Below are 23,870 nucleotides of genomic sequence, written 5' to 3'. Positions count from 1 at the left end.
CCGGGTGGGGAGCAGCTGATCTCCCTCTCGCTGTGCTCCTCCACCCCCCGCCCCCCGACCCCTGCGCCCTGGGCTGTGGCAGGGAGAGGGTCCCCCGGACCTGGAGCTGCATTCTTGCCTGTGAGTCGGGGAACCCCAAGGGCTGGGCACTGGTCTGAGTGAGGAGGGTGTCCCCGTATCTGCCCGACGGGGATGTGCCTAGTTCTGGTCACGCGTGTCCCGTGACCTGCTTGCACAGCCGAGAAGCGGTGCCTGTCCTCCTCTCCACGGATAGCCCTCTGGTTAGATGGCCCAGAGCATCCCGGCTGCAGCCAGCCATCCATGTTCTGTTCTGTCCACAGTCACAGAGAGTGCTGCCCCCCCACCCCCGATGGTACCCTTGCGGTGACAGTGTTGTGCCCTTGGCAGCTGTTTTCCAAGCAGCATCACCTAGTGTCCAGGTTGCTTGACTTCCAGTTGTAGTTTTAGAAATTCCCATGTTGGACATTTAGGGTGTTTGCTCCTTTTTTTTTTTCTTTCTGTCCTAGATAAGGGTGCACTGATTAGTGTTACATGATACAGATTCTGTCCTTACGGGAAGGAGGGAACTGATTGGCTAGGGTAGATTCCCAGGAGTGAGAGGAAGTGGGTCAGAGGTGTGTGCCTCGTTCACACCTGACATATTTATATAGTCGAAATAGCTCCTCCAGAAGGACTGCCCCACTTTGTAGAAAATCGCCCGCCTTGTCTTTTGGCTCATGGGGGATGTGAGAGAGAGAGAGAGGGAGTGGTGGGGGAGGGGAGAGAGGAAGGGAAGGAGGGAAGGAAGGGTGGAGGGAGGGAGTTTGCCACGTTGTGTGGGCTTGCCAAGGCCGGGGCTAAGATGACCCCGTCAGAGTCCCAGAGCGAGGGGCTGCCTGTGGTGCTCACGGGCCCTCTGACCCCACCGTTCTGTGGCAGGGATTTCCAGGGAAGGGCCACGATGGAGCCCGGCAAGAAGGCCCCTGGCTGCTCCTGTGGGTCTGTGCTCCCTGCGTGGGGCCACGGCCGTGCTGGATTTTTCTCCGGAGAAGCGCTCCGTTCCCATTTTGTGTCTTTTTTTTTTCTCATAAGTGCTTAAAAAATGAAATAAACCTACCCCTCTAGTGAGATACGATTAAGACGAAGTTCCGTGGACACGTTGCAGGTGTCCAAGTGAGGAGTGGTCAGTTGTAGATGCAGCGTGGCTGTTGGCTATCACAGGGCAGAGAGGAGATGTGGCCAGCAGCCCGGGAGTGTCCCCTGGTCCCTGAGCGCTGCTCCCGCCCTCCTCATTCCAGGAGATTGCATCTCCCTCTTGTCTGTAAGCCAGCCACGCCTCCCCGGCCTCTCGTAGGCTCATCACCTCGGTTTCTTCTTGCAGTGACACGGTCCACAGTAACGCACATGCCCCTGTGTTTCACACTTCTGCAAGTGCCTGCTGCTGTCCCATTCCGCCTCCAGCAGGCAACACTGCCCGGGCCCCCACTAGGCGCTGGCCTCTGGCAGGTGGCAGTAGGCTCAGGGGCCGCTGTGGGCACTCTCTGTTCCACCTAAGGTCGATTTCCAGGGATGCAAAAGGATTAATTTTTTTCTGAAAAAGGGCGGGGGGCAGGTTGGCCAGATCACTTTGAAATCTTTCCAGGGCTGACTAGACTGTCCTCATTGGCTGCCGCTTGTCACCTGGGAGAATTTTCTGAAATCAGCTTACAAATAAGATATCGTTGATCCCGAGCCATAATGAAATTTATTTGGGCTTCTGACCCATTGTTTAAGAAGCTGGGGCTTAGGCAAGGCTTTCTGGTGTTTGGGTCTTTGATTTTATTGAGTTGTTTAAATTTTTTTAAAAAAATGCATTTTGTTTTTACAACCTATGATACATATTTGTCTCAGTGGGATCATGGTGGCCGTTCTTTTTTTTTTAATTTATTTTATTGAATCACTGTGAGATAGTTACAAGCTTTCATGTTTGGGTTACAATCTAACAATGATCAAACACCCATCCCTCCACCAGTGCACATTCCCCACCACCAATATCCCGGGTATACCCCCCCTTTCCCACCCTCCCCCTGCCTTCATGGCAGACAATATTCCCCATATTCTCTCTCTACTTTTGGGCATTATGGCTTGCAACACAGACACTGAGAGGTCATCATGTTTGGTTCATTATCTACTTTCAGCACGCATCTCCCATCCCGACTGATTCCTCCAGCCATCATTTTCTTAGTGATCCCTTCTCTATTCCATCTGCCTTCTCCCCTCCGCTCATGAAGCAGGCTTCCAGCTAAGGGGCAGTTCCCCTGGCCCTTGTATGTACTATCCTTGGGTATCAGCCTCATGTGATGTTATTCTATACTCCACAAATGATTGCAGTCCGTCTATGTCTGTACCTTTCTTTCTGACTCATTTCACTTTGCATGATACTCTCCATGTCTATTCATTTATAAGCAAATTTCATGACTTCATCTCTCCTAACAACTGCATAGTATTCCACTGTGTAGATGTACTAAAGTTTCTTTAACCGTTTTATCATCTGTTTTAGGGCACTCAGATTGTTTCCAGATTTTGGCTGTTGTGAACAGTGCTGCAATGAATATATAGGTGTAGATGTCATTTCTACTGTGCCTTTTTGCATCCTGGGAATATATTCCCAGAAGTGGTATTGCAGGGTCATATGGAAGCTCAATTTCTAGTTTTTGAAGAACTGTCCATATTGTTTTCCAGAAAGGCTGGACCAGTTGGCATTCCCACCAACAGTGAAGGAGCGTCCCTTTTTCCCTATATCCACGCCAGCACTGGTTGCTTTTGTTCTTTTGAATGTGTGCCAGTCTCTGTGGTGTGAGATGATATCTCATTGTTTTGATTTGCATCTCCCTGATGACTAGCGATGTGGAGCATTTTTCATGAGCCTTTTGGTCATTTGTATTTCTTTCTTGAGGAGACTTCCGTTCATTTCTTCTCCCCATTTTTTGATGGGGTTGGGGTTTTCTTATACAATTCTACTAGTGTTTTGTATATGCTGGATATTAATCCCTTGTCATATGAGTATTGGGTGAATATTCTTTCCCATTCTGTGGGCTCTTTCTATATTTTGGTCACTGTTTCTTTTGAAGTGCAGAAACTTCTTAGTTTGATGTAGTCCCATTTGTTTGTCTTCCACTTGCATGGTCAGTGCTGTTTCATCCTTAAAGATGCTTTGGACTTCAATGTCATGGAGAGTTTTGCCTACATTTTCCTCTATATACCTTATAGATTCATGTCTGATATTGAGGTCTTTAATCCACTTTGATCTGACTTTTGTGCCTGGCATTAGATAGAGGTCAGAGTTTATTTTTTTTGCAGGTAGCTCTCCACTTGTTGAAGAGGCTTTCCTTGTTCCACTTTGTATTTCTTGCTCCTCTGTCAAAGATTAAGTGGCCATATATTTGGAGGTCTGTGACAGGGTATTCAACTCTGTTCCATTGTCTGCAGGTCTGTTTCTAGCCCTGTACCATGCTGTTTTAATTACTACTGCTTTGTAGTACAGTTTGGAGTTGGGGAAGTTGGTGCCAGTGATGGCCGTTCTTAGGAGAACACTCAGTGGCATTGCCCTGGAGTGGGCGCCCTTGGCTGCCTGCAGACTGTCGCGCCCCTCTGCTCTTCCTTAGGGTCACTTTCCCACCCTCTCTCTTGGGGATTGTCTTGCTCCCTTTCAGGCGCCTCAGAGTAGAGTAGTTCTAGAACACTTAGCTCCTTCCTTTCCTAGCGTAAGAATATGCTGCTGCTTGCCCCCACCTCCACCCTCTTCCCGTATGTACATTTTGGGTGGTCAGTTTTTGTTTGGTTAAAATATCTTTGTTTTTTTTTGAGGGATGGGGGATGGATATATATATTTAATTTAATTTTGGTTTTGGGCCACATCTGGCTGTGCTTTGGAATAACTCCTGGTGGGCTCAGAACCATATATGGTGCTGGGGACTGAACCCAGGTCGGCTGCATGCAAGGCCACATGCAACCCTACCCACTGTCCTATTACACACGCTGTCTGTGGTAAGTTGCATCTGTGTGCTCTGTATGTGATACATGTCTGTATGTACTGTCTGTGTGTGATGTCATATGTGCTGCTGTAGTTTTCTTAGGGTTTGTTCTGTCAGGAAGTCATTGGGATTTTGAGTCATGTAGGTTTGTGGTGTGGGGCGAATTTAGGGCTATTTTGACCATAATTTCTTCAAACACTATTTCCCCTGCCCCCCCCCCCCCCCCCCCCCGACGCCTTGTCTTACAGATCACCAAGGCTCTGTGGAATTTCCTTACCCCCTCATCCATCCACTGTAGTTTGGGTCATTTCTGTTCTCTTCCTTTGTCTTAAATTTCACTTATTTTTTTCCTTTTGCCTAGTGTCTAATTTTCTTGTAGACGTCAAGTGAGTTCATTTTTAATATATTTTCTATTAGTTTTATTATTATTATTATTATTATTATTGCTTTTTTGGTCACACCCGGTGATGCACAGGGGTTACTCCTGGCTCTGCATTCAGGAATTATCCCTGGCGGTCTTGAGGGGACCATATGGGATGCTGGGAATCAAACCTGGGTCGGCCACATGCAAGGCAAACACCCTACCCGCGGTGCTATCGCTCTGGCCCTTTTCTATTAGTTTTAATTGGATCGGTTTTAATTTTTCTGTTTCATTTTTCTTTACATCTCTGAGCACATTTGTAGTGTTTGACAGTCATTGCTCTAATTTACTTTTGGGTAGATGCTAGATAATTTTTCAACTAAGTATTCTTCCTGTTTTGGTCATCTTAGGCTGCCAAAACGAATTGTCACCGAGTGACTTATACAACAGGAATGAGTGACTCGGTTCACATTTCTGAGGGCTAGAAGTGAGGTGAGGGTGCCCTGTGGAGCCGATTTGTTGGCCTGGGGTGCGGGCTTCTCGTCTCTCCCTCCTCTGAGGCTACTAATCACCGAACCTTCCCCTCCTGGCTTTGTCTGACCCTGAGGACCTCCACCAAGGGCCTGCCTCAGACACAGCCCAGTGGGAGTGGGGCCTCTGCCCAGGGACTCTGCAGAGCGACCCCGATGTCCATCCGCAGTACTTCCTGTGTCTGACATCTCCTGTGTGTATATGTGTGGGGTGTGTGTGTGTGTGTGTGTGTGTGTGTGAGAGAGAGAGAGAGAGAGAGAGAGAGAGAGAGAGAGAGAGAGAGAGAGAGAGAGAGAGAGAGAGAGTGACTCCTGCTGGTGTGTGTCACGGGAGGCCACTCAGCTCTTCCTGTTGTGTCACATTCCCTTGCATTGTTGTGTCGTATTCTCACCGATGTGTCATTTGGGTTACTTACAATGTGAGGCCATTAAGTCCTGCTTGCATCACACAGGAACATAGCAGCATAGGGGCCTGGGTGGTGGGGGCGTCTCGGGGGTCCTGAAGGAGAACACTGACCACTGTCTCTAAAGTCCGGATGGCCTTGCTGCCATAGTTGAGTACTTGGCAGGCCACGGTTTGCAGGCGGTGCCTGGCACTCGGCCTGTTTCTGCCTATACGGTTGCACCGGAGCGCAGCCCTGCCCTGTGGGGTCACCTGCTTGCTCGACGCACAGCCAGGCAGTCGGGAGAGAGGCCGTCTGGCACGTAGTGCTGCAGGTCATTATAGTCTCCGGCCCCTGGTGGGCCCTTGCATGGCGCCTGCGGTTCTTGGTTTCCCAGTGCACAGGCATTGAACTGTGCCCGCCAGGGAGCCCGGGGCAGGGCGGGGCGTGGGGTTGCCTCTCCTGGGGCGCCAGCAGCTGCTGTGACCTCCCAGGGGTGAATCTGCCCCTCCGCTCCGCCTGCCTGCCTTCCTTCCTCAGGCCTTGACAGCCAAGTTCCCGGGCGTGCGGGGGAGTGGGGGGGCCCTTATCGGGGTGCACAGCCTGCCACGGACGCCGCCCCGGAGGCCCCTGGGAAGCGCAAGGCCACACTCCTTGGGGCCCCGGCTTCTCGGGCTCTGCCGGGAAGGGCACAAGTGCTGTTTCCGAGCTGCCCTTCCGGCGGGAGGAAAAGCTGGTGTGTGATAGCGGCGTGACCCTGCCCCCTGCAGGGGCACCTTCCTGCGGCTCCCTCGCCCGGACTCTGGCTCCCTTCCCTCCCAGAGAAGAGGAGGCCGCTGCCTCTGGTCTTCCCCCACCCCCGAGGCCTGGCTGAGTTGGAAGGGGCGTTCCCAGCTCTCCGCTGTGTTTGCTGTGTTCAGGGAGGAGCGGAGGCACCGTGCTCCTCGTGCTCCTCCTGCTCCTCCCCTCTGCCCGCCTCCCTTGCCTGCCTGGCCTGCGGAGGCGGTTCCCCAAGCCACTTCACTGTTGCCCCAAGCAAGATGCCTCTGGGAGGCAGGAGCTTGTTTGGGACAGACTAGGTGTCAGGAGCCCAGGGAGCCCAGGGGGAGGGTGGGGGGCACTGGGGCTGGGTGACGCGGTGTCTGTCACTGCAGTCAGTGCTGTGGTACCCTGAAGTGCCCCCCAGGACCGGGCAGAGGTCCCGAGGGAGTGAGAGGGATGGCAGGGACCGAGATGGCGCGGCGGGAGGGTTAGTTCGGTGACTGCAGGGAACAGTGGCAGTGGCGGGAGAGAGCCTGACGCAGGCCTGCCCCCCTGCCCCTGGTCCACCCGCTGGTAAATGAGTCGACTACCAGACTGGGTTCTGGCCCCTCACGTGCTGCCCCTCCTCCCCCCCAAGCCCCCTGTTGTAGAGCAGAGGGAGGGGCCCTGCAGGGTGTCGTCACTTGGGGTCCACAGACCGAGCTGGCACCAGCAGCGAGGAGCCTGTGGTCGCTGCTGTGCCACCCGGTGTCGGGTGCTTGCCCGTTCCTGGGACGGTCTGTGACTTGAGAGGCCTTCTGCAGAGGGCCCTGCCCCCAGGCTGGCGTTGGAAGCCAGAGCCGCACTGGTGGGGAAAGTGGAGTGTTGCCGCGACAGTTTCCCCCCCATCGTCACTGGGTGGGGCGTGGATACAAGGCAGCCAGGGGCTCAGCAGGAGGCTAGGGGGCTGCGTGAGGCAGCAGAGGGAGGCTGGGCCCCCTCCACAACATGTCTGCACCTGTGCTGCACACTGGGGACGGGTTGGGGGGGGTCAGGGCTGGGGGATGGGTAGGGGATGGAGCCAGTGTCCGGTGCTGCCCTGTGTGTGTTGGGGGGAGGGTGTGGGGGAGGCTGGGCCCTGACGGGGAGCACCACAGAGGCCACTGGCCCCGGTCGCTGCTGTCTGTGCTCGGAGCTGCTCCTGGGCGGTGGGGGCCCCGGTGTTCCAGTGTACCTGGGGGTACCTTAGGGGAGGGGCCAGTCTGTGCCCCTCGCTCCTCATCCCTCCAGCGAGCTCTCTCCGCCCGGATCTTGGCCTCTGCTCGCCGGGCATCTGGGGGAAGGAGCTGCTCCAGCCCGCCGGGATGGCTGCTCAGAACAGCTTCTCGGGCCTTTGTCGGGTGGGCCGGAGTCCCAGTCTCCTGCAGGAGCCCAGCCCCCGCCCGTCCCCCAGGCTGGCTGTGCTGCCTTCCAAGCTAACATGTCTCTCTCTCTCCCTCCCCCCTACCCCCGCCCCTCCTCAGCTGGCTGGCGTTGTCTTCCTCGGCGTCGGGCTGTGGGCATGGAGCGAAAAGGTAGGCACAGCTGTCGCCGGACCCTCGGGCCCGTTCCTTCAGCTGTCACCGTCCCTCCCTCCCTCCACACCGCGCCCTGACATGCCTTTTCCGCTGCGAAGACCGTGGCTTCCAGGCCCTCCGTCCCCGCAGGCCTGTGCTCAGCACCAGGCGCTGCACCTGCCGTGGAGGTTGGGGGACTCAGGCCAGGGCAGGGCGGATTCAGGTTTGGGACTCGGGGAGCTCCCAGTTTCCCAGCAGCCCTGGCCTCTCCGCAGCTCGGTCCAGCCGCCCCCCTCTGAGGCCTGGGAGCAAACAGATCCCCGGTACGAAACTCCTGTCCGCTCCCACAGCCGGAGCCGCTGGGCTCGGGGCACAGGCGCTGGGTGTGCCTCCCGGACGCTGGGCTGGGCTGGGCTGGCCTGGGGCAGATCTCCTTGCCTGGCCTGGGGCCACTGGGTGACTTCCTGGAGGGACTTGGGACCCCAGGAGCTCGGGGTGGGGGCAGGGTAAGGTGGAGGCGCATGCCTGCTTCCGCTGCCTGGCGGACCAAGAGGGCATGCAGGGGCAGGGGCGGGCAGCAGCCCTGGAGCCGGCCCTGCAGAGCTGCGGGAGGTGAAGCTGGCGCTTGAGCTTGCAGACCTGCGCTTTCAGCCGGGAACTGCAGGAGTCATCCCCTTTGCATACAGGGTGCTTGGGCTTAGGAACTGGGTAAGGCCCCACTGTAGGCTTGGACCCTTCCAGTGGCCTGGAAACCCCTCAAGGGCAGGCCTTGCGGCCCAAACAATCTATTTTTTTTTGTCCCAGTGACCACCAAGGTGCGATTCACAGCGCCACCGTGTGGCCGCCTGTGGAACAGCAGCGGCCCTGAAGGTTTCTCTGGGCCCCGGGGAATTTTCTGGAGAATTCGCTCCCTGTTCTGACCAGTTTGGTTGTCATTAATATGTGCCTGTTTATGTTGAATTAAAATCGAGTTCTTCAGTCCCACTGACCCCTGTTTAGGTGCTCCCAGTGGCTTGCCCTCAGCCCCCCTGGCTTGGTATCAGCTTCCTTCCTACGGGAGAAGCTGGGTGTCAGTCTGGGAGGAGCTAGAGGCTAGGGGGAGGGTCTGCTGGGCAGGTGCATGGGAAGCGGGTGGGCAGGGCCACACCTGAGCTGCCTCCTGAGGGAGGCCCCGTCCTCACCCCCGGCCCCTGCGGCTGATGCTGCCCTGCTCTCTCTGCCTCCTTCAGGGGGTGCTGTCCGACCTCACCAAGGTGACCCGGCTGCACGGCATCGACCCTGTGGTGCTGGTCCTGATGGTGGGCCTGGTGATGTTCACCCTGGGCTTCGCCGGCTGCGTGGGGGCCCTGCGGGAAAACATCTGCCTGCTCAAGTTTGTGAGTGGCCCCAGGGGCGGCTGGGGTGGATGGGGTCGGGGGAAGGGGGGAAGGCAGGGTGGGCTGTGTGGTCAGACTCAGGCTGTAGCAGTGGAGGGAGGGCGAGCGGGAGGATGGGTGGGGTGGGGGGAGGATGGGAGGGAGGAAGGAAAGGAAGAGGGAGGGAGGATGAGGGGGAGGGCGGGTGGGAGGATGTGAGGGAGGAGGGAAGGGAGGATTGGCGTGGGGGATGAAGGGAGGGTGAGAGGGAGGATGGGAGGAATGATGGCCAGGAGGAACGGTGGCCTGGCCTGGAGGCACCCAGTCAGCGAGCCTCATTTTCAGGAGTCTGAGGAGTTTGCTCCTCCCCTTCAGCCTGCCAGTGGGAGGGAGGGCAGGCGTGTTTGGGTTTTCAGCCCCGAGGGCCGTCCTGCCCACCAGCCCCACTGTCTTGTCACCTGCCCTTTTCTGCCCTTCAAGTCTTTTTTGTGACTCACCTTCTGCCTTTCTTGGCCAAGATCAGAAGCAGTTGCCAGCTAGAAGGAAGCGGGAGGGAAGCGTTTCCCTCCCCCAGGGAGTGTGAATCTGCTGGATGCACTGGGTTTCTGGCAGGACTCGGAGTTACTAAGAGTTTAGTTTTATATTTAGATACAGCTTCGTTTTGAAACGGTGCATTCAGTTAAAATTAAATAGCACCTGGTGGAGAGAGAACATAATTGAGGCTTGCAGTCCTTGTTGTTGTTGTTGTTGAATTTATTAAATCAAGTCTTTTCTTTGTTGGCCTGAAGAGCACCATTTTTCTTTGCCTATTGCCCCCCCCACACACACACACTCTTAAAAAAATTGCATTTAATCTCTTGTTTTCCTGTGAACGGAGGTTGTGTTTTGGAGGGTCTGCGTGTGCACGTGGGAAAATTGTGTGTGTGTGTATGTGTGTGTGTGTGTGTATGCATGCACATGAATATACATGTGCATGTGTCTGCGTGCCTGTGTATGTATGTGTGCTGTTGTTTCTCTGTGCATGCACGTGTGTTTCCTGGGTGGCTGCCGGTGATGACTCCGAGCGCACTCTTGGCACGGCAGGACAGTGGGGTCTTCTGAGACGCCCCTGCCCAGGGCTGTCGGCACCTGCAGAGGTGCGGTGACGAGCCCCACGTGGACTGTGTGCCTCCCTCCCTCCCCCCCAAACATTAACACAAGGGTGCGCTGCAGTCTGCTCGCCCCTTTAGTGGAGGACAAGGCGGGGCTCTGTGGGAAGGGAGGTGGGGAGCAGGGGGTGGTGCAGGAGCTGGGGGCCTGGGGGCTACCCTCCGCACCGCCCTGCCTGGCGTGGTGACTCTGGCGCCGCCGCCTTGTCCCCGCAGTTCTGCAGCGCCATCGTGCTCATCTTCTTCCTGGAGCTGGCGGTGGCCGTGCTGGCCTTCCTCTTCCAGGACTGGGTGAGGGACCGCTTCCGGGAGTTCTTCGAGAGCAACATCCGCTCCTACCGGGACGACATCGACCTGCAGAACCTGATCGACTCCCTGCAGAAGGCCGTAAGCACTGCCCCGAGTGGTTCCCCCCACCCGGGCCCCCTCCCCCCCTGCCCTGGGCGCCGTGGTTCAGGAGAGGGACAGCGCTTCCCCTCCGTGGTGCGTGACTCACCGTCTGAGGCTATTCCTGTCCTTCCTGCCCCCTTCCCCTTCCTGTGCACGAGGGCAGAGCTGCCTGGAGGGCACTTCCTGCCGTGGAGTGGGATGTCACCTCCCCAGAACGGTCCCTGGGTCTGTCCGAGCAGTGGTGCATGCATGGCCTCGACGTGTCCCCCCACTCCCCAACCCCCAGCCTCGAACATGCGTGTTCAGAGCTGCACCTGGAGCCTAGGACCGCAGCTGCTCCCTGCCCCAAAGTCCCCAGGGAGGACCCGTCCGCCGAGGCCGGTCCAGCTGCTGGGGCTGTTCTGCCCTCAAACCCAGCTTCTGCACAGAACCTTTGATCTAAAAGAAAACAAACAGGGGAGCATTTAAAATAGCCGTGACCCACTGGTCGTGTTAACCAGAAATGTTGCTTGCCCTTCATCCGTGTCCACTGGGCTGCCGGGGTCTGGGGCGTGGCCGGAGGTGAGCAGGTCGCGTGTGTTTGTGCAGGGAGTCGGACACAGTGGGCACCAGTCGTGGGGCCCCCGGGAGGGCCCCCTCCTTCCCGGCACTCTCCCATGCCCTCGGCCTTGCTGTTGCAGAACCAGTGCTGCGGGGCGTACGGCCCTGAAGACTGGGACCTCAATGTCTACTTCAACTGCAGCGGTGCCAGCTACAGCCGCGAGAAGTGCGGGGTGCCCTTCTCCTGCTGCGTGCCCGACCCCGCGGTGCGTCGCCCCCGACTCCCCCGACTCCCCCGACCCGGCCCGCTCGCCTGCCGTCTCCCCGTTGGAGAGGCAGCACCACTCTCCCCCGCCACGGCTCTGACTCCTGTACCTGAGACCCCCAGGGACGTGCCTCCTCGGCCCCACCTTCACGGGCACCCTGGGAGAGACCAGTTTGGGGGAGGGGCTCAGACACCACAGATAGCTCCATCATCTGCCCTCGGGGGCAGTGCGGGCGTGTCCCCAGGGGGTGGGACGTGCCCTGTGTCTGTGGTCACTTTTCAGTACTCTCTCCTGCACCTCTGGCCACTCCCAGCCCAGGTTCTGGTCCTGTGTCCCAGAACTGGGCTTTTGGGCCGGGCTGGGTGGGAGGGAGCACGGAGGGCCTGTGCGGACTGGGCCCGAGCAGGCCGCCATCCACTGTGAGTGGACACGGCTACCAGCCGCTGGCCGTCTGTGGCCGAGGTGCTGCCCGGCGTTTGGTGCCCGCTTTTCTAGCGCCCCCTCCCACCCGCTTCTCCAGAGACGTGACGTGCCTCCCCGCCCCCTCTGCTTTTCTTGCAGCAAAAGGTCGTGAACACCCAGTGCGGCTACGACGTCAGGGCCCAGGTGAGGAGCCCGGGCACGCAGCTTCCGGAGCTCGAGGGGCAGCAGAGCCCCTGCTCTGGGCAGCCGGGGTGGTGGGGCCCCGCCCCCACCCTCCAGCCCCCCTACGCCTAGCCCTGGGAGTTCTGGTCTCGAAGCCCTGTGCTGGCTGCATTAGCGGGAAGAGGCCAGGCCACGTCCGGGAGAAGGAAGGACCATGAGGGACAGGCCATTTCGGTCCCGTTTGCTGTGCTGGGGATGGGACCCGAGAAGACGTTCCTCTAGGGCACGAGGGGCCCTGGCAGGTGTGATGCTGAGCTGTGGGCCAGGGCGGGGGGCTCAGACGTGGGGCCGCCTCTCCCCAGTGCCACTGGAGCAGTTGTGTGTGAGGAGAGCAGGCGCCCGGCCCAGTGCCGCCCTCAGGGCTGTTCCTAGAGGGGTGCTGGGCCCCGGGGACCGACAGGTGCTCCCCGTGTAGTCTCTGGGCCCCCCAAGTTTGCAGGCTGTCTCACTGCTCTCCTGCAGTGACCTCCGTGTCACAGGCGCCCCGTGGGCAGCTCTGTGCCATGTCCACAGTTCTGGCTGGGGAGGCTTCAGCCCCCGGGGCGCTTCCACTCTGAGGGCAGACGCGGGGGGCTTGAGGGGAAGGCTGGTGGGCTTCACAGAGATGTGTTTCTCCTGGAAAGTTCTGCCCATCCCCTTGCTGACTTCCCAGTGGTGGGCTCTGCCCTGGGGGCACGGGTGCGTGTCTGTGTGTTGGGGGGGGTGGGGGGATATGACTGTCTCGCCCGCCCGAGGCTCAGGCTGCTGTGGTGGCTCCCCGCACAGGCGAAGAGCAAGTGGGACGAGTTCATCTTCACGAAAGGCTGCATCCAGGCGCTGGAGGGCTGGCTCCCGCGCAACATCTACATCGTGGCCGGGGTCTTCATCGCCATCTCGCTGCTGCAGGTGCGGGTCCTCCCCCCACCTCCCTTCCCGTCGCCTTTGGAGTTCTGCTGTGCCACCCGTCAGTGCTCGGGGTTACCCCTGGCTCCCGAATCACCCCTGTTGGTTGCTCGGGGGGGGGGGGGGCGGCACGTGGGGTGTCGGGGGATTGAAGCCGGGTGAAGGCGAAGCGCCCGCCCCGAGGTGCTCTCTCTCTCCAGCTCCTGGAACTGGCCTGTGATCTCAGCCGGGGACCCAGGGCTGCAGGGGGGCCCCACTGCCTGCCTCTCTCTGCTCAGCGCGCCTGTGTGGGCTGGTCTTGAGGAAGGCAGCGAGGCACAAGCATCTAGGAAACCCTTCCTGGCAGAGTGGGCTGGACAGCCCCGGCAGCCCAGGCAGAAAAGCCAGAGCCCCAAGGCTGCCCCGGCCCTGCCCCTCTGTCAGGCACTCGCCCGCCCTCCCTGCAGCCCGCTCCTGGCCCCAGGTTGGGAAGTGACCGCAGGTGGGGGCAGGCTGACTCGGGTTTCAGCCTGGAGCCTGGTGGGGGACCCTGTGAGGTTCTGCCTCGCTGGGGTTCCAAGTGTCGTGCAGCCACCCTGCCCTCCTCTTCAGCTCCCTTGGGAGCTCAGGGTGCGGGGGAGGGGGGCGGTCCCTGGGGCACGTGGCTCCGAGCCCGCCCCTCCCCCCGGGGGCGGGCGCCTCACACGTGGCCACTCCCCGGGTTTCAGATATTTGGCATCTTCCTGGCGCGGACGCTCATCTCCGACATCGAGGCGGTGAAGGCGGGCCACCACTTCTGAGGCACCACTGGAGCGAGCGGAGCTGAGCCATGGGTGGTGATGGCCGGAGCCGTGGCCGCCCCTCCGGACTCTGCGTGCGGGGCCCGCGCCCCTCCTGCAGCACAGCGGGACCTGGGTTCCCTCCTGCCGCCGCCGCCGAGACAGACCCTGCACCCCGCGCGCCCGCCCGGGCCAGAGACTGTGCCTGTGGGGCCGGTGACTCCGAGGGGACGGGTGGGTCCTCGCACGCCCAGCAGGGGCTGGACGCTGTGTCCCGGAGCCCGCGTGCCTGCAGGGGCCCAGGCCGCTTCTGCGCTCGCGCCAGCCGCGCCTGTGAGTGGCTGTGGGCCCAGGGGTGCTGCCCGTAACTGGGCCGGGCGGCACGAGCCACGTCCCCGGGGAGGGATGAGCCGGTGCGTGGACCGGTGCCACGGGAGCCCTCGCCCGCTGTGCCCAGGGCCTCCCCGCCTCCGGCCCGGCGGCAGGGTGCCCAGGTGCCGCGGGCGGGGCTTTTCGCTGAGAGCCGGCTCTCCTTTTCTTGAAGTGTATAAATGGTTTATTTATAGGGTAAGAAATGTTGGCACACCATCTCTTCCTCTGCCCCCTGGTGTTCTTCTCTCACGGCCTTACTCGTGTCCGGGGCTCCAGCCCTCCCTCTCACTGCCCCTTGCCCTCCTGAGGCCCACCCTCCACCCCCCCCACTCCCCACCCCCCGTGCATCCCCAGTCCTCATCCACCCCACGCCCTCTCCCGGCCTCACTGTCTTCCGGTCGTGGTGCTACTGAAACTGTCCCTGGGACGTGAGCCCTGGCCCTCCATGGCGCGGCCCTGAGAGGGGTCTGCAGCCGTGTATTTGCTCCGGGGCGTCAGGTCACTCATGGGGCTGCCCCTCCCCCGCCCAGCCCCCACCTGTGTGCCCCCTCCCCCACCAGGGCTGATCTTGGAAATGAAGTTGTCCTGGGAACTGACCCCCCTCCCCCCCCCGGGGGCGCCTGTCCATCCCGGGCCCTCCACCCGCTTCCCAGGCTCTCACCGCTCCCCGGGCCCCCCCCCCCCCCCGCCCCCGGTCTGTCCTTGTTCAGGGATCGAGCGCTACCGTCGCCGACTTGCCCACGTGTGCGGTCTCGTGCGGTGTGTGCTGGTGGGTGTCTGTTGACGCTGTCGTTCATGATTTTTAAAACTTTTTTTTTCTCTGTAGACTTAGGGGAAGAAGAATGCTCGTGTTTTTAGGAAGTGTGATGCTTTTCTTTGACTGCCAAACTCTTTTACGGAATATATCTTTATACGAACGCTGTCGTCTTGTCCTTTCCTTCGGGGTGGCGTGAGGCGTCGCAGATTCTCAGTGGTGCCCTGGGGTGCCGAGGGCGGGGTGGGTCTGGGCCGCCCCTCATGGGCGCAGTTGGGAGTGTCTCACCGAGTGGCTGTTTGGCCCTTCGAGTCTCTGGGCCATTTCTTCTTTGTCCTGGTGGTGCCCGGACACAGCCTCGGTGGCCTGGGCGGCAGTGGGCACTGGGCACTTTGCGGGCCCGAGGGAGCCCTGTTCTCCGGCCCCGTCCAGCCCCGCCGTGTCACCCAGGCGGAGGAGCTGTGCACGATGTCCTGGTGGCAGTGCCACGTCTCCCGCTTCCCCTGACCCTGCATGCCTGCTGGCCCGCTGGATGCGGTGGCCACACCCCCGCCTGTCTCTCTCCCCTCCAGGGAGGGGTCAAGCTGGGACTTCTCCAGGTCGGGCTTGTTTTCCAGTGAGCTTCCAGAACCTTTGGACCCTTTTTCAGCCGTCTCAGCTGACCGAGTTGCTGGCAGAGGACAGAAGAGGTGGCCAGGATTAGGGGTGTCCAGTATGCCCCCCCCCCCCGCCTTCCTCCCTGCACAGAGGCACAATCAACCCTCACTGCCACTCCCTGCACAAACTCCCACCCTCCAGCCCTCAGATGGGTGGGAGCCGGGGGTGACCTCTGGCTTGTTGGGTCACCTGCCTGGTCCTGAGTGCCCCCATGGCCTGGTGAGGCCCAGGCTTGTCCACTCCTCCCCTGTGGCCTGTGCGCAGTGGCCCCGCATGACCGCATCGACTGAGTGACTCTGTGGCACCTTCCTCTGACCGTCCCCAGGGGCCCTCTCGGCCAGCCAGCTCTCTCCCTGGCCAGCCGCAGGGGAGCCATGCTTGCGTCCCAAACCAGAGACTCGGAGAAAGGTGAGTCACTGGCGGGGGGGGGGGCACTGGGCAGAGCAGGGCCTGGACACCAGCACCCAGGATGCCGCAGGGTACCAGGGCTTTCCTGCACGTCGCCCAGGGGACTGGGCTCTGGGTGGAGTCGGCGGAAGAACATGGCGTGTGCCTGGGTTTGGGGGTCTCGGAGAACATGGCGTGGACCCCAGGTGCTCGGAATGGCTCTGGGCAGTAGGGCTGTACTTCCTGTGCCCAGCAGGCCCGGGGATTGCTCCGCAGCTGTCACATGGTGGGGGGTGGAGGGAGATCTTAGGGGCCTCCAGGCAGAGCAGCCCTGAAGAGACGGAGGGTCGGACTCAAGGCACGGGGGCCTCCATCTCCTAGTGAGACCAGCAGCCCGAGAGCAGGGGGTGTAGAGCTGCGATGCCCAGGGCCAGCGCCCTCTGCCCCCGTCTGCCTCCCTCTGCTCCGGAAGCCCCATCCTGGGCATCCCCCAGGGCTCACCCTCAGCGCCAGCTGTGGGACCTTCATGCTGACCCTTCGTGCCAACCAGGTCTCGGGTGACCTGCAGTATCTGTGCTTAGGGCCACAGGGCTTCTCGGTTATCCCCAAGCTGGTCACTTATTCCCGGCAGCGGTGGTGGTGGAGGAGCATCCGTGCGCTGGGGGCAGACGGTGCCTCTTCTCACCCAGTGGGGTCCCCTCTTCCCGGAGAACCTTCAGGCATTTGCACCGTCCGAGATGGCCAGCCCTGGCATCTCCTCGGGGGCCGCCATGAAGCCATGGCCATTTCCAGAATACATTCTGGGGAGTCAGAAGTGGGCTCTCGAGAAGTGGAGTGATGTGGGGAGGGGGCCTGAGGACCCTCTCAAGTGGTGCCTGCTGCACTCCCATGGCCAGCGCCCAGGAGGAAGAGAAGGAAGAGGAGGAAGGGGCACTGAGATGGCCCTTGCCTCTGCTCCTCCAAGCCTCTGCATCTTCTTTTCCTCAGGAGCTTCAAACACGAGGTTCCAGACCGCCGAAATAGTCCCGCCTTCCTTCAGGTCTAAGTATATCACCTCAGGTGACATTTGAACCCGTCTACGCATGAGTGGAAACTGTCTGAACGTAGACAGCAAAGCGAAAACTGTGTCCTGCCCCTGCAGCATCCTCCCTCCAGCGCCTGTCCAGGCAGGGGGCATGCTGGTGCGGTCAGGTGTTTCGGCCACGCGCCCCAGGTGGTGTATACGTGGGACTCCCCGGTGCTCGCTTTGACCAAGTCACCTGGGAATGAACCCCCCCAGGGGCCAGCCCCTTTGCCGCCTCCCCCTGGGCAACTCAGCAGGGGGTCTCTGGGAAGGCGCATGTTTACTGTGGCAGGTAACAGAAAACCCTTTTCGAGCTGGCCTGGACCAGGAGGGAGGGTTTTGGCTCCTGAAACTGGAAAGTCCAGAGGTGGGGCGAGGTCGAGCTTGGAGCCGAGTGGCTCTGGCTGGACGCCGGCCAGCAGGATCTGGTTGCTTTTCCTCTCTGCCTCCAGGTTGTCACCATCTGCAGGGAGCGGACACCTCTGCAGCTTAGACCCTGTGCTCTGGCGCAAACCAAGTGGGGGCTGGTGGGGGCGTGGAGGGGGGCCCTGGTACTCACCTCTCATCCTACTTCTTAGAGGTAGCAGCGGATGTGGCCATAGACCAAACCCCTCCCCTCCCCCCTGCATGTCTTTGTTACTGGAATTACTTCCCAGAAGGGTTTATAGGAATACCAGGCTTTAATTTCCCCAGGGAGGTCTGCTGACATCGCAGCCCTTGGGGCTGCAGGCTCTGGGCCCTGGGGGCCATGGTGGGGCTCCAGGATTGGGATGTGCCAGGTCACAGGGTCCCCGGGGAGGTCAGGTGCCAGCCTCCTGTGTAGGTGACAGGGCACATGCCCGGGAGCCGCAGAATCCCGGTGGGTGCGGCAGAGCCGGATGTGACTGACGGGCCTGGTGTGGCTCTGCCACGTCAGGGAACAGCCTCACCCGCCTGCTCCGAGCCCGGTGAGGCTCTCGGCTCTCCGACTGCCCACAGCGTCCAGGCATCTGAGGCACCACCACGGCAGGGATGGGGCGGGGGGGGTGGGGGGGGGAGTCCCACACCGACTGCCAAGGAAGAGAGAGGAATTCCCTGTGTTTCATTCCACAAAACCGGTTTCATGCCTCCGTTTATTTTTTATTTCTGTTATTTTGGGGGCCTGACTGTGCTCAGTGCTCCATCTGTGTTGCGGGAAGCGTATGGGATGCGGGGGTGGAACCAGGCAGCTGTGTGTGTGCAAGGCAAGGCAGTGCCCCACATGCAGTGCCAGCTCGCTGACCCCAGCGCCCCGATTGATTTGTACGGTGGAGACAACTTTGATTTCAGGTTTTGAGGGCCCTGGACTGATTTCCTGTAGGTGAAAGGGTAGGGTCACCTTGGGGGCGGGAGCAGGGCGGTAGGGACGGTGAATCGAATCTCCCGTCTGCTCCTCGCTTGCCTTACAACCTTTGGGCAAATGAGTTGATGGGAGTTTTCCAGGGAAATGGGGGGTGTGTGTCTCGGATTCAAGGCCATGAGGCAGGTAGGGGCTGGACACATGTTCCGGTCACTATGTGCTCGTTGGGTGGGATTATTTGGGAGGTCACTGGCTGCTGCTGTGATGTGTGGCTCAGTCCCCGTGGTGCCAGGACTTCTGGTCCCCCGGGCTGTGCTCAGCTTGAGGCCTCCGGGATGGCGCAGGGTCTCTGCACACAGCTCCCCTAGAGCCTCGTCCTAGCCCTGCTAGGACCCCAGGGCTCGCTTCTTGTTTGTTTGCTTTGCGGCCACACCTGGCGATGCTCAGGACTTATTCCTGGCTCAGGGGCCACTCCTGGTGGGGCTCAGGAAAACCCTATGGGGTGCTCGGGATGGAACCCGGGTCAGCCGCATGCAAGGCAAAAATGCCCTGCCCACTGTTCTCTCCCTCTGGCTCACCCCGGAGCTCACTTTCAAAGGAGAACCCTGACTGGGAAGCCAAAGGAGCATAAAATGGGGAGCCTGGAAGTCAGAGGGTTCCCTGGTGCCATGGGTAAGGATTAGCCGTGGGGGGTGCGGGAGGGGGCTCGAGGCAGCCTGGGGTGCTCTCGGTTTGCGTGTCAGGCAGCCAATGCAAGCCACCTCGATCCTGGTTGGAGGAAGAGGAGGGGCAGTGCCTGGGTGCTACTCAGGAGCAGGTCTTATCGGAAGTGTCACCCCTCTGCGGAGGACTGGGCGGGGCCCTGGGTCCGAGAAGCAGGCCTGCTCCCTCTATGCTGCGGGTCAGGGGGATCCCGGGTGAGGCCCTGAGAGGGCGGCTGGTTGGTGCGGGGTGAGGGCTGTGGGCGCTCGTCCTGCCTTCGGGGAGCAGGGCTGCGCGGCTGGAGCCCGTCCATCCGTGCCCTCTAGCCTTAATAGAGTCAGTCCTGGGCGGCGGCCGGGCCAGTCTGTTGTGCCTGTGCCGAGTGGCCTGGCTGTGGGGATTCAGGGGAGCAGAGAGCATTTGCATGAGGGGGGCTTTGGCACAGGGCAGCCATCTGTGTCCGAGGGCAGCCTGCCCCAGGGCTCTGCCTTGGCAGCTCCTGCAGTGGCCTCTTGCCCCCCTGCACCTCTCCAGCCCAGGAGGGCTTCCCGTGGGAAAGCAGCCCCCAGGACAGGCTCCGCAGGACAGCTTAGTCCCTCCACCAGCCCTGACCTTGGCCAGGCAAAGGAGAAAACTGGAAAATTTGCCTGTGGTGAACCTCTTCCCCTCCCCTCCCCCACCTCCCTCAGGGCTGAGGTGGTGTCAGGAGGTGGGCAGCTGGTGAGGGTGGGGCTCTCCTGGGTGGGACCAGAGAAACACCTCCCCCCCAGTGCCTCCCTCACCCCTGCTGCCTGTGATCCATAGGCAGAAGGTGGCAGAAGAGTGAGATACATGGGCATCTCACACACACACACACACACACACACACACACACACACACACATGCACGCATGCACGCACAGCCAGCACCATGGGGTGTAGACACACATATACACACATGCACACACACATGCACACACACATGCATGCACGCAGAGCCAGCACCATGAGATGTAGACACACGCATGCACACATGCATGCACACATGCACACACAGAGCACCATGTGATGTAGACACACTTGTGCACGCACGCACACACAGAGCCAGCACCATGGGGGTGGAGACACATACACACCTACACACACACAGCTAGCATCAGGCGGATGTCGGGACTCAGGGCAGCGAGCAGACAGGCACCTACTGAGTCAAGGGGTCTGCAGGCTTGTTGCAGTTGGGGGACGTTCACGAGGCAGAGGCACCAAGGCCGGGTGCCCAGGCCGGGGACACACATCACCCTGTACAGATGGGGGGGCAGACTGGGCTGCAGGACGAGGGATGGGTGCTTCTTCCTTTGTGGAATCTGCTTCCTCTGCATGCAGACCCTCTCCCCACAGGGAAACGTGAGTCCAGCAGCCCCCCGCCAGGCCCCTGCTCCACTGTCAGTCTCAGGTCCCGGGCTCATGCCCCTCAGGGATCCACTTGGATCTTCTGTTGCCAGGAGGAGTGTGGGGAAGCGTGCTGGCATCTGCTCACCACTCCTGCTCCTGGTGGCAGCAAGGAAGCACGGCCTGACTCCCCCCACAGCTTAGTGGGGGGATGCCGAGAGCCTCTTGGACTGCCAGAGTCCAACACTCAGGAGAGGAACGAGTCCTGGGTGCAGGTGCCACCCGGGGGGTGAGGAGGCTGTTCAGTGCTGGGCACAGCCACTGTGATCAATAATGTGGGCACGTATGGCTGGCTGGAACCAGCCTCAGTCAGGAATGGATCTATTGAAGAACTCAGGTATGCAGGTTTTGTGACCAAAATCTCCAGGCTCTCGCAGAGTTGGGGTTGGGCAACCTCCCCCCATCACCCCATTCTTCTGGGAGCCTGGCAGAGGAACTGAACTGCCTGTTCAGTTCTGAACTTACTGCTAGTCACTGAACCACCTCTGGTGCCATCTAAACTCATTAACTGGCCATGATCCAGAGACTCATAAATCTCGAAAGAGATCAACAAGCTGCAGAGATAGATGCCTCTGGACCCCAAAGTCACCGTCCAGTTAAAAATTAAACTCTAGCAGTATCACCTCAATCAAAATTTTACAATTCCTGGACCATGCAACATCTCAAACTCAACACCATGGACACACTAGGAGTAGTACACCACACTGGATGGTATGTAAAGTAGAAGGTAACCAATCTTGGTTAAGAAAAGAATAACACACAAGGCTCAACCTGTAACTGTATGTTAGTAATCTCTTATACAAGGGCTTCATGGCTCCAGAGTGAGATATAACATTCTCCATATACTTTCTAGTAATTCAATCTTTTTTTGATCATTTATAGTGATTTATTCATAACAAGCAATATGAAATAAATCATTTAGGGCCTGCTTGGGTGGTGGCTGGAAAAACTGGAAATAATGGTGGTGGGATTGGTGTTGGAATACTGAATGTAATAAATCAGCATGAACAACTTTACAAAAATCATCATCATCATCATCTGGTTGATTGTTGAATTTCTCCCGCAGTCTCAGTAATGTCTCCGTTCGTCCTAGCCCTGAGATTTTAGAAGCCTCTCTTTACTCATCCTTTCCAATGGTGCCACATTGGAGGCTCTTTCAGGGTCAGGAGAATGAGACCCAGCATTGTTATTGTTTTGGGCATATGAATACACCACAGGGAGTTTGCTAGGCTCTCCCATGTGGGCAGGAAACTCTTGGTAGCCTGCTGGTTCTCCCAGAGGGAGAAGAAAGCTATAGGATGTCAATTCTGGGAGCTTGCTTTTATAGTCTCTGGATGTTGGCTGTTGGTGGGATTACATGGCACCAGGGGCAGTCCCTGGGTGTGACTGCCTAGCTACTGGAAAATAGGGAATCTGGGTGGAAGAGGCCCAGTCCCGATCTGAGCAGGCTTGGAGGTCTCAGCCCCTAGTCGCACATACCTGGGTTCCTCTGCTGGTATCTTCATTTGTGAGACTCGTCCAAACATTTGGAGAGGGGCCTTGAGCATGGCTGTGGCTAAGACTCCGGAGTTCTTCGGCTGCAGGAGCTCTGCTCGGGGTGGGGAGGGAAGCTGGAGCCCATCCCCTCCGAGGGGCCCCGGGCAAGACAGCCAGGCGCACAGGCCAGAGACTCTCTGCCCGGTCTTGAGGACCCGGATTTTTACAAAAATAAAAATGAAGAAAAAAACCTAAAAAAAATAATGTGCATGTATGTGTGTGTCCTGTTAGACTGTTTATAACTGTCAGCGTAGGTGGCCTGGCCCTTCAGAGGCACCCAGACCCCACCATGAGGGAAAGCCCATGGCCCTTCGCTTGGCTCCTGCTCCTTCCCGCTCCTGTGTTGTTCAGCCACCTGTTTGTTCCTGGTTGTGCTGGAAGATTCAGAAGAATTCGCGCCCTCCCTCCCGCCCCCGCTCCGCCAAGTAGGCGCTCTCCCCCACAGCAAATGTTAAAATCACTTTGGGGAGAAGGGATGAAGGGGATGAACAGGCTGCTGGGAAGTCACAGGGGAACAGCAGTGGGGGGTCTCGAGCATGTGGGTGATACTTGCGTGTCCCAAAGCCAGAGCTGTCAATCACTCAATAATGGGGCAGGGCTGGGAGAGGAGTGATGGAGTGGACCCAGGGCTGGGGGAAGGGAGCGTTTTCTGGGAAGTTCCATGGTTGGATTGGGTAGTAACCACATCAGCACACGAAACTTAAACATTATTGAACCCTGTCACGTACACAATAAACTTTTTTTTTAAGTAGGGAGAAAAGTCATTCTGATGAAGATCTGGATCAGGGTGGTCCCCAGCCTCTGGCTGTGTGGTCCCCTTTCTTCTTCCCCAGTTTCCCAGACAGGAGCCCTGGTTTCCAGGCCTGAGCAGCTCAGCTCGGCCCCGCGTAACCTGTGACATGGGTGCATCCAAATCCAGCCGGGCTGGTGGCACGCACCTAGTCTCTCTGAGAAGGACCCACATCCTCTCCTTAGAGGGCAGTGGGGTTTGAGTCGCCAGTTTCCCGGAGACAAAAGTGGGACGCCCTGGCCAGTCACGTTCAAGACCGTGTTCCCCCTTGCCATATACTCCGTGCACCCTTTCCTGCCAGCAAACGCTGCAGACATCACGGCCACTTCTCCCTTTACTCCGGTGATTTGGTGAGTTTTACTACCTTGACCCATTCTGCTGTGGCAGTCCTTGTGACTGGAAATCCCCCAAGGTCATGGCCCGTAAGGGAAGTAAGTCCTGGATGATTCCCGGGCGGGCATCCAGGTCCTTATCCCACAGAGCAGCCTTCCTTCCCCCTATTACTACCTTCGCCCCTATTACCAGCATACAATGAACAATCACAAGCCTATTTGTCTGGGCTGCCTGTTCTGAATCCAAATGAAAAATTCAAATGCAGTGTTTGTTTAACATTCCTCGTGTTTTCTAGACGTTTATCACAAGTTCATTTGGGGGCTCACAAAGGACACATTTCTCCAGCCCTCCTCTACATCCCCATGAGACATTTTTTTTTTTAGTGGGTGGGGGCCACACCCAGCACTGAATGCTCAGGGGTTACTCTGGCTTGGTGCCCAGGAATCACTCCTGATGGTGCTCCCCCCGAGCATATGGGATACTGGAATTGAACCTGGGTTGGCAGGTGCCCTACCTGATGTACTATCAGTCCAGCCCCACCCCCATTCATTTTAGGTTGGACTTTTAACATTTTTTTTTTTTGTTTTGGGTCACACCCGGTGATGCTCAGGGGTTACTCCTGGCTCTGCACTCGGGAATCACTCCTGGCAGTGCTCCGGGGATCATATGGAATGCGGGGAATTGAACCTAGGTCAGCTGAGTGCTATCGCTCCAACCCCTGGACTTGAATTGTGGTAAGGGGCTTGACGAATCTGAGATGGTGTTAGTTAGCAGCTAGTCACAGAAGACCCCAGAGTTTAGTCATTTAAAATAATGCTAAGGTACTAGATCCCCTTTCTGAGGAGCTTGCACGCGGCTCTACTACTGAGAGCACGCGGCTTGCACTACTGAGGAGTTTCAGTAGTGGCCTAGTGGGTGACTGTGGCTTAGGGTCTCCCATGGGATGACACTGATGTCAGCCCCAT

The 23,870-nt window shown here is 58.9% G+C and overlaps 1 protein-coding gene across 2 annotated transcripts in view; it reads left to right on the top strand.

The window, feature by feature from the left end:
* The window catches only part of TSPAN14 (tetraspanin 14), a 47,032-nt gene extending 32,174 nt beyond the window's left edge, over positions 1–14,858 (top strand). For both annotated transcript variants that reach the window (XM_055119420.1, XM_055119419.1), the window contains 7 exons: positions 7,552–7,602; positions 8,814–8,960; positions 10,304–10,474; positions 11,158–11,283; positions 11,845–11,889; positions 12,694–12,813; positions 13,518–14,858. In XM_055119420.1, coding sequence (XP_054975395.1) covers positions 7,552–7,602; positions 8,814–8,960; positions 10,304–10,474; positions 11,158–11,283; positions 11,845–11,889; positions 12,694–12,813; positions 13,518–13,589 — 732 coding nt within the window. In that variant the 3' untranslated portion in view covers positions 13,590–14,858. The remainder of the gene's footprint in view (positions 1–7,551; positions 7,603–8,813; positions 8,961–10,303; positions 10,475–11,157; positions 11,284–11,844; positions 11,890–12,693; positions 12,814–13,517) is intronic.
* The last annotated feature ends 9,012 nt before the right edge of the window (positions 14,859–23,870 follow it).

Source organism: Sorex araneus, chromosome 11 (assembly GCF_027595985.1).
Source record: "Sorex araneus isolate mSorAra2 chromosome 11, mSorAra2.pri, whole genome shotgun sequence".
NCBI classification, from domain to species: Eukaryota; Metazoa; Chordata; class Mammalia; order Eulipotyphla; family Soricidae; genus Sorex; species Sorex araneus.
This window is presented reverse-complemented; position numbering and strand designations above follow the sequence as displayed.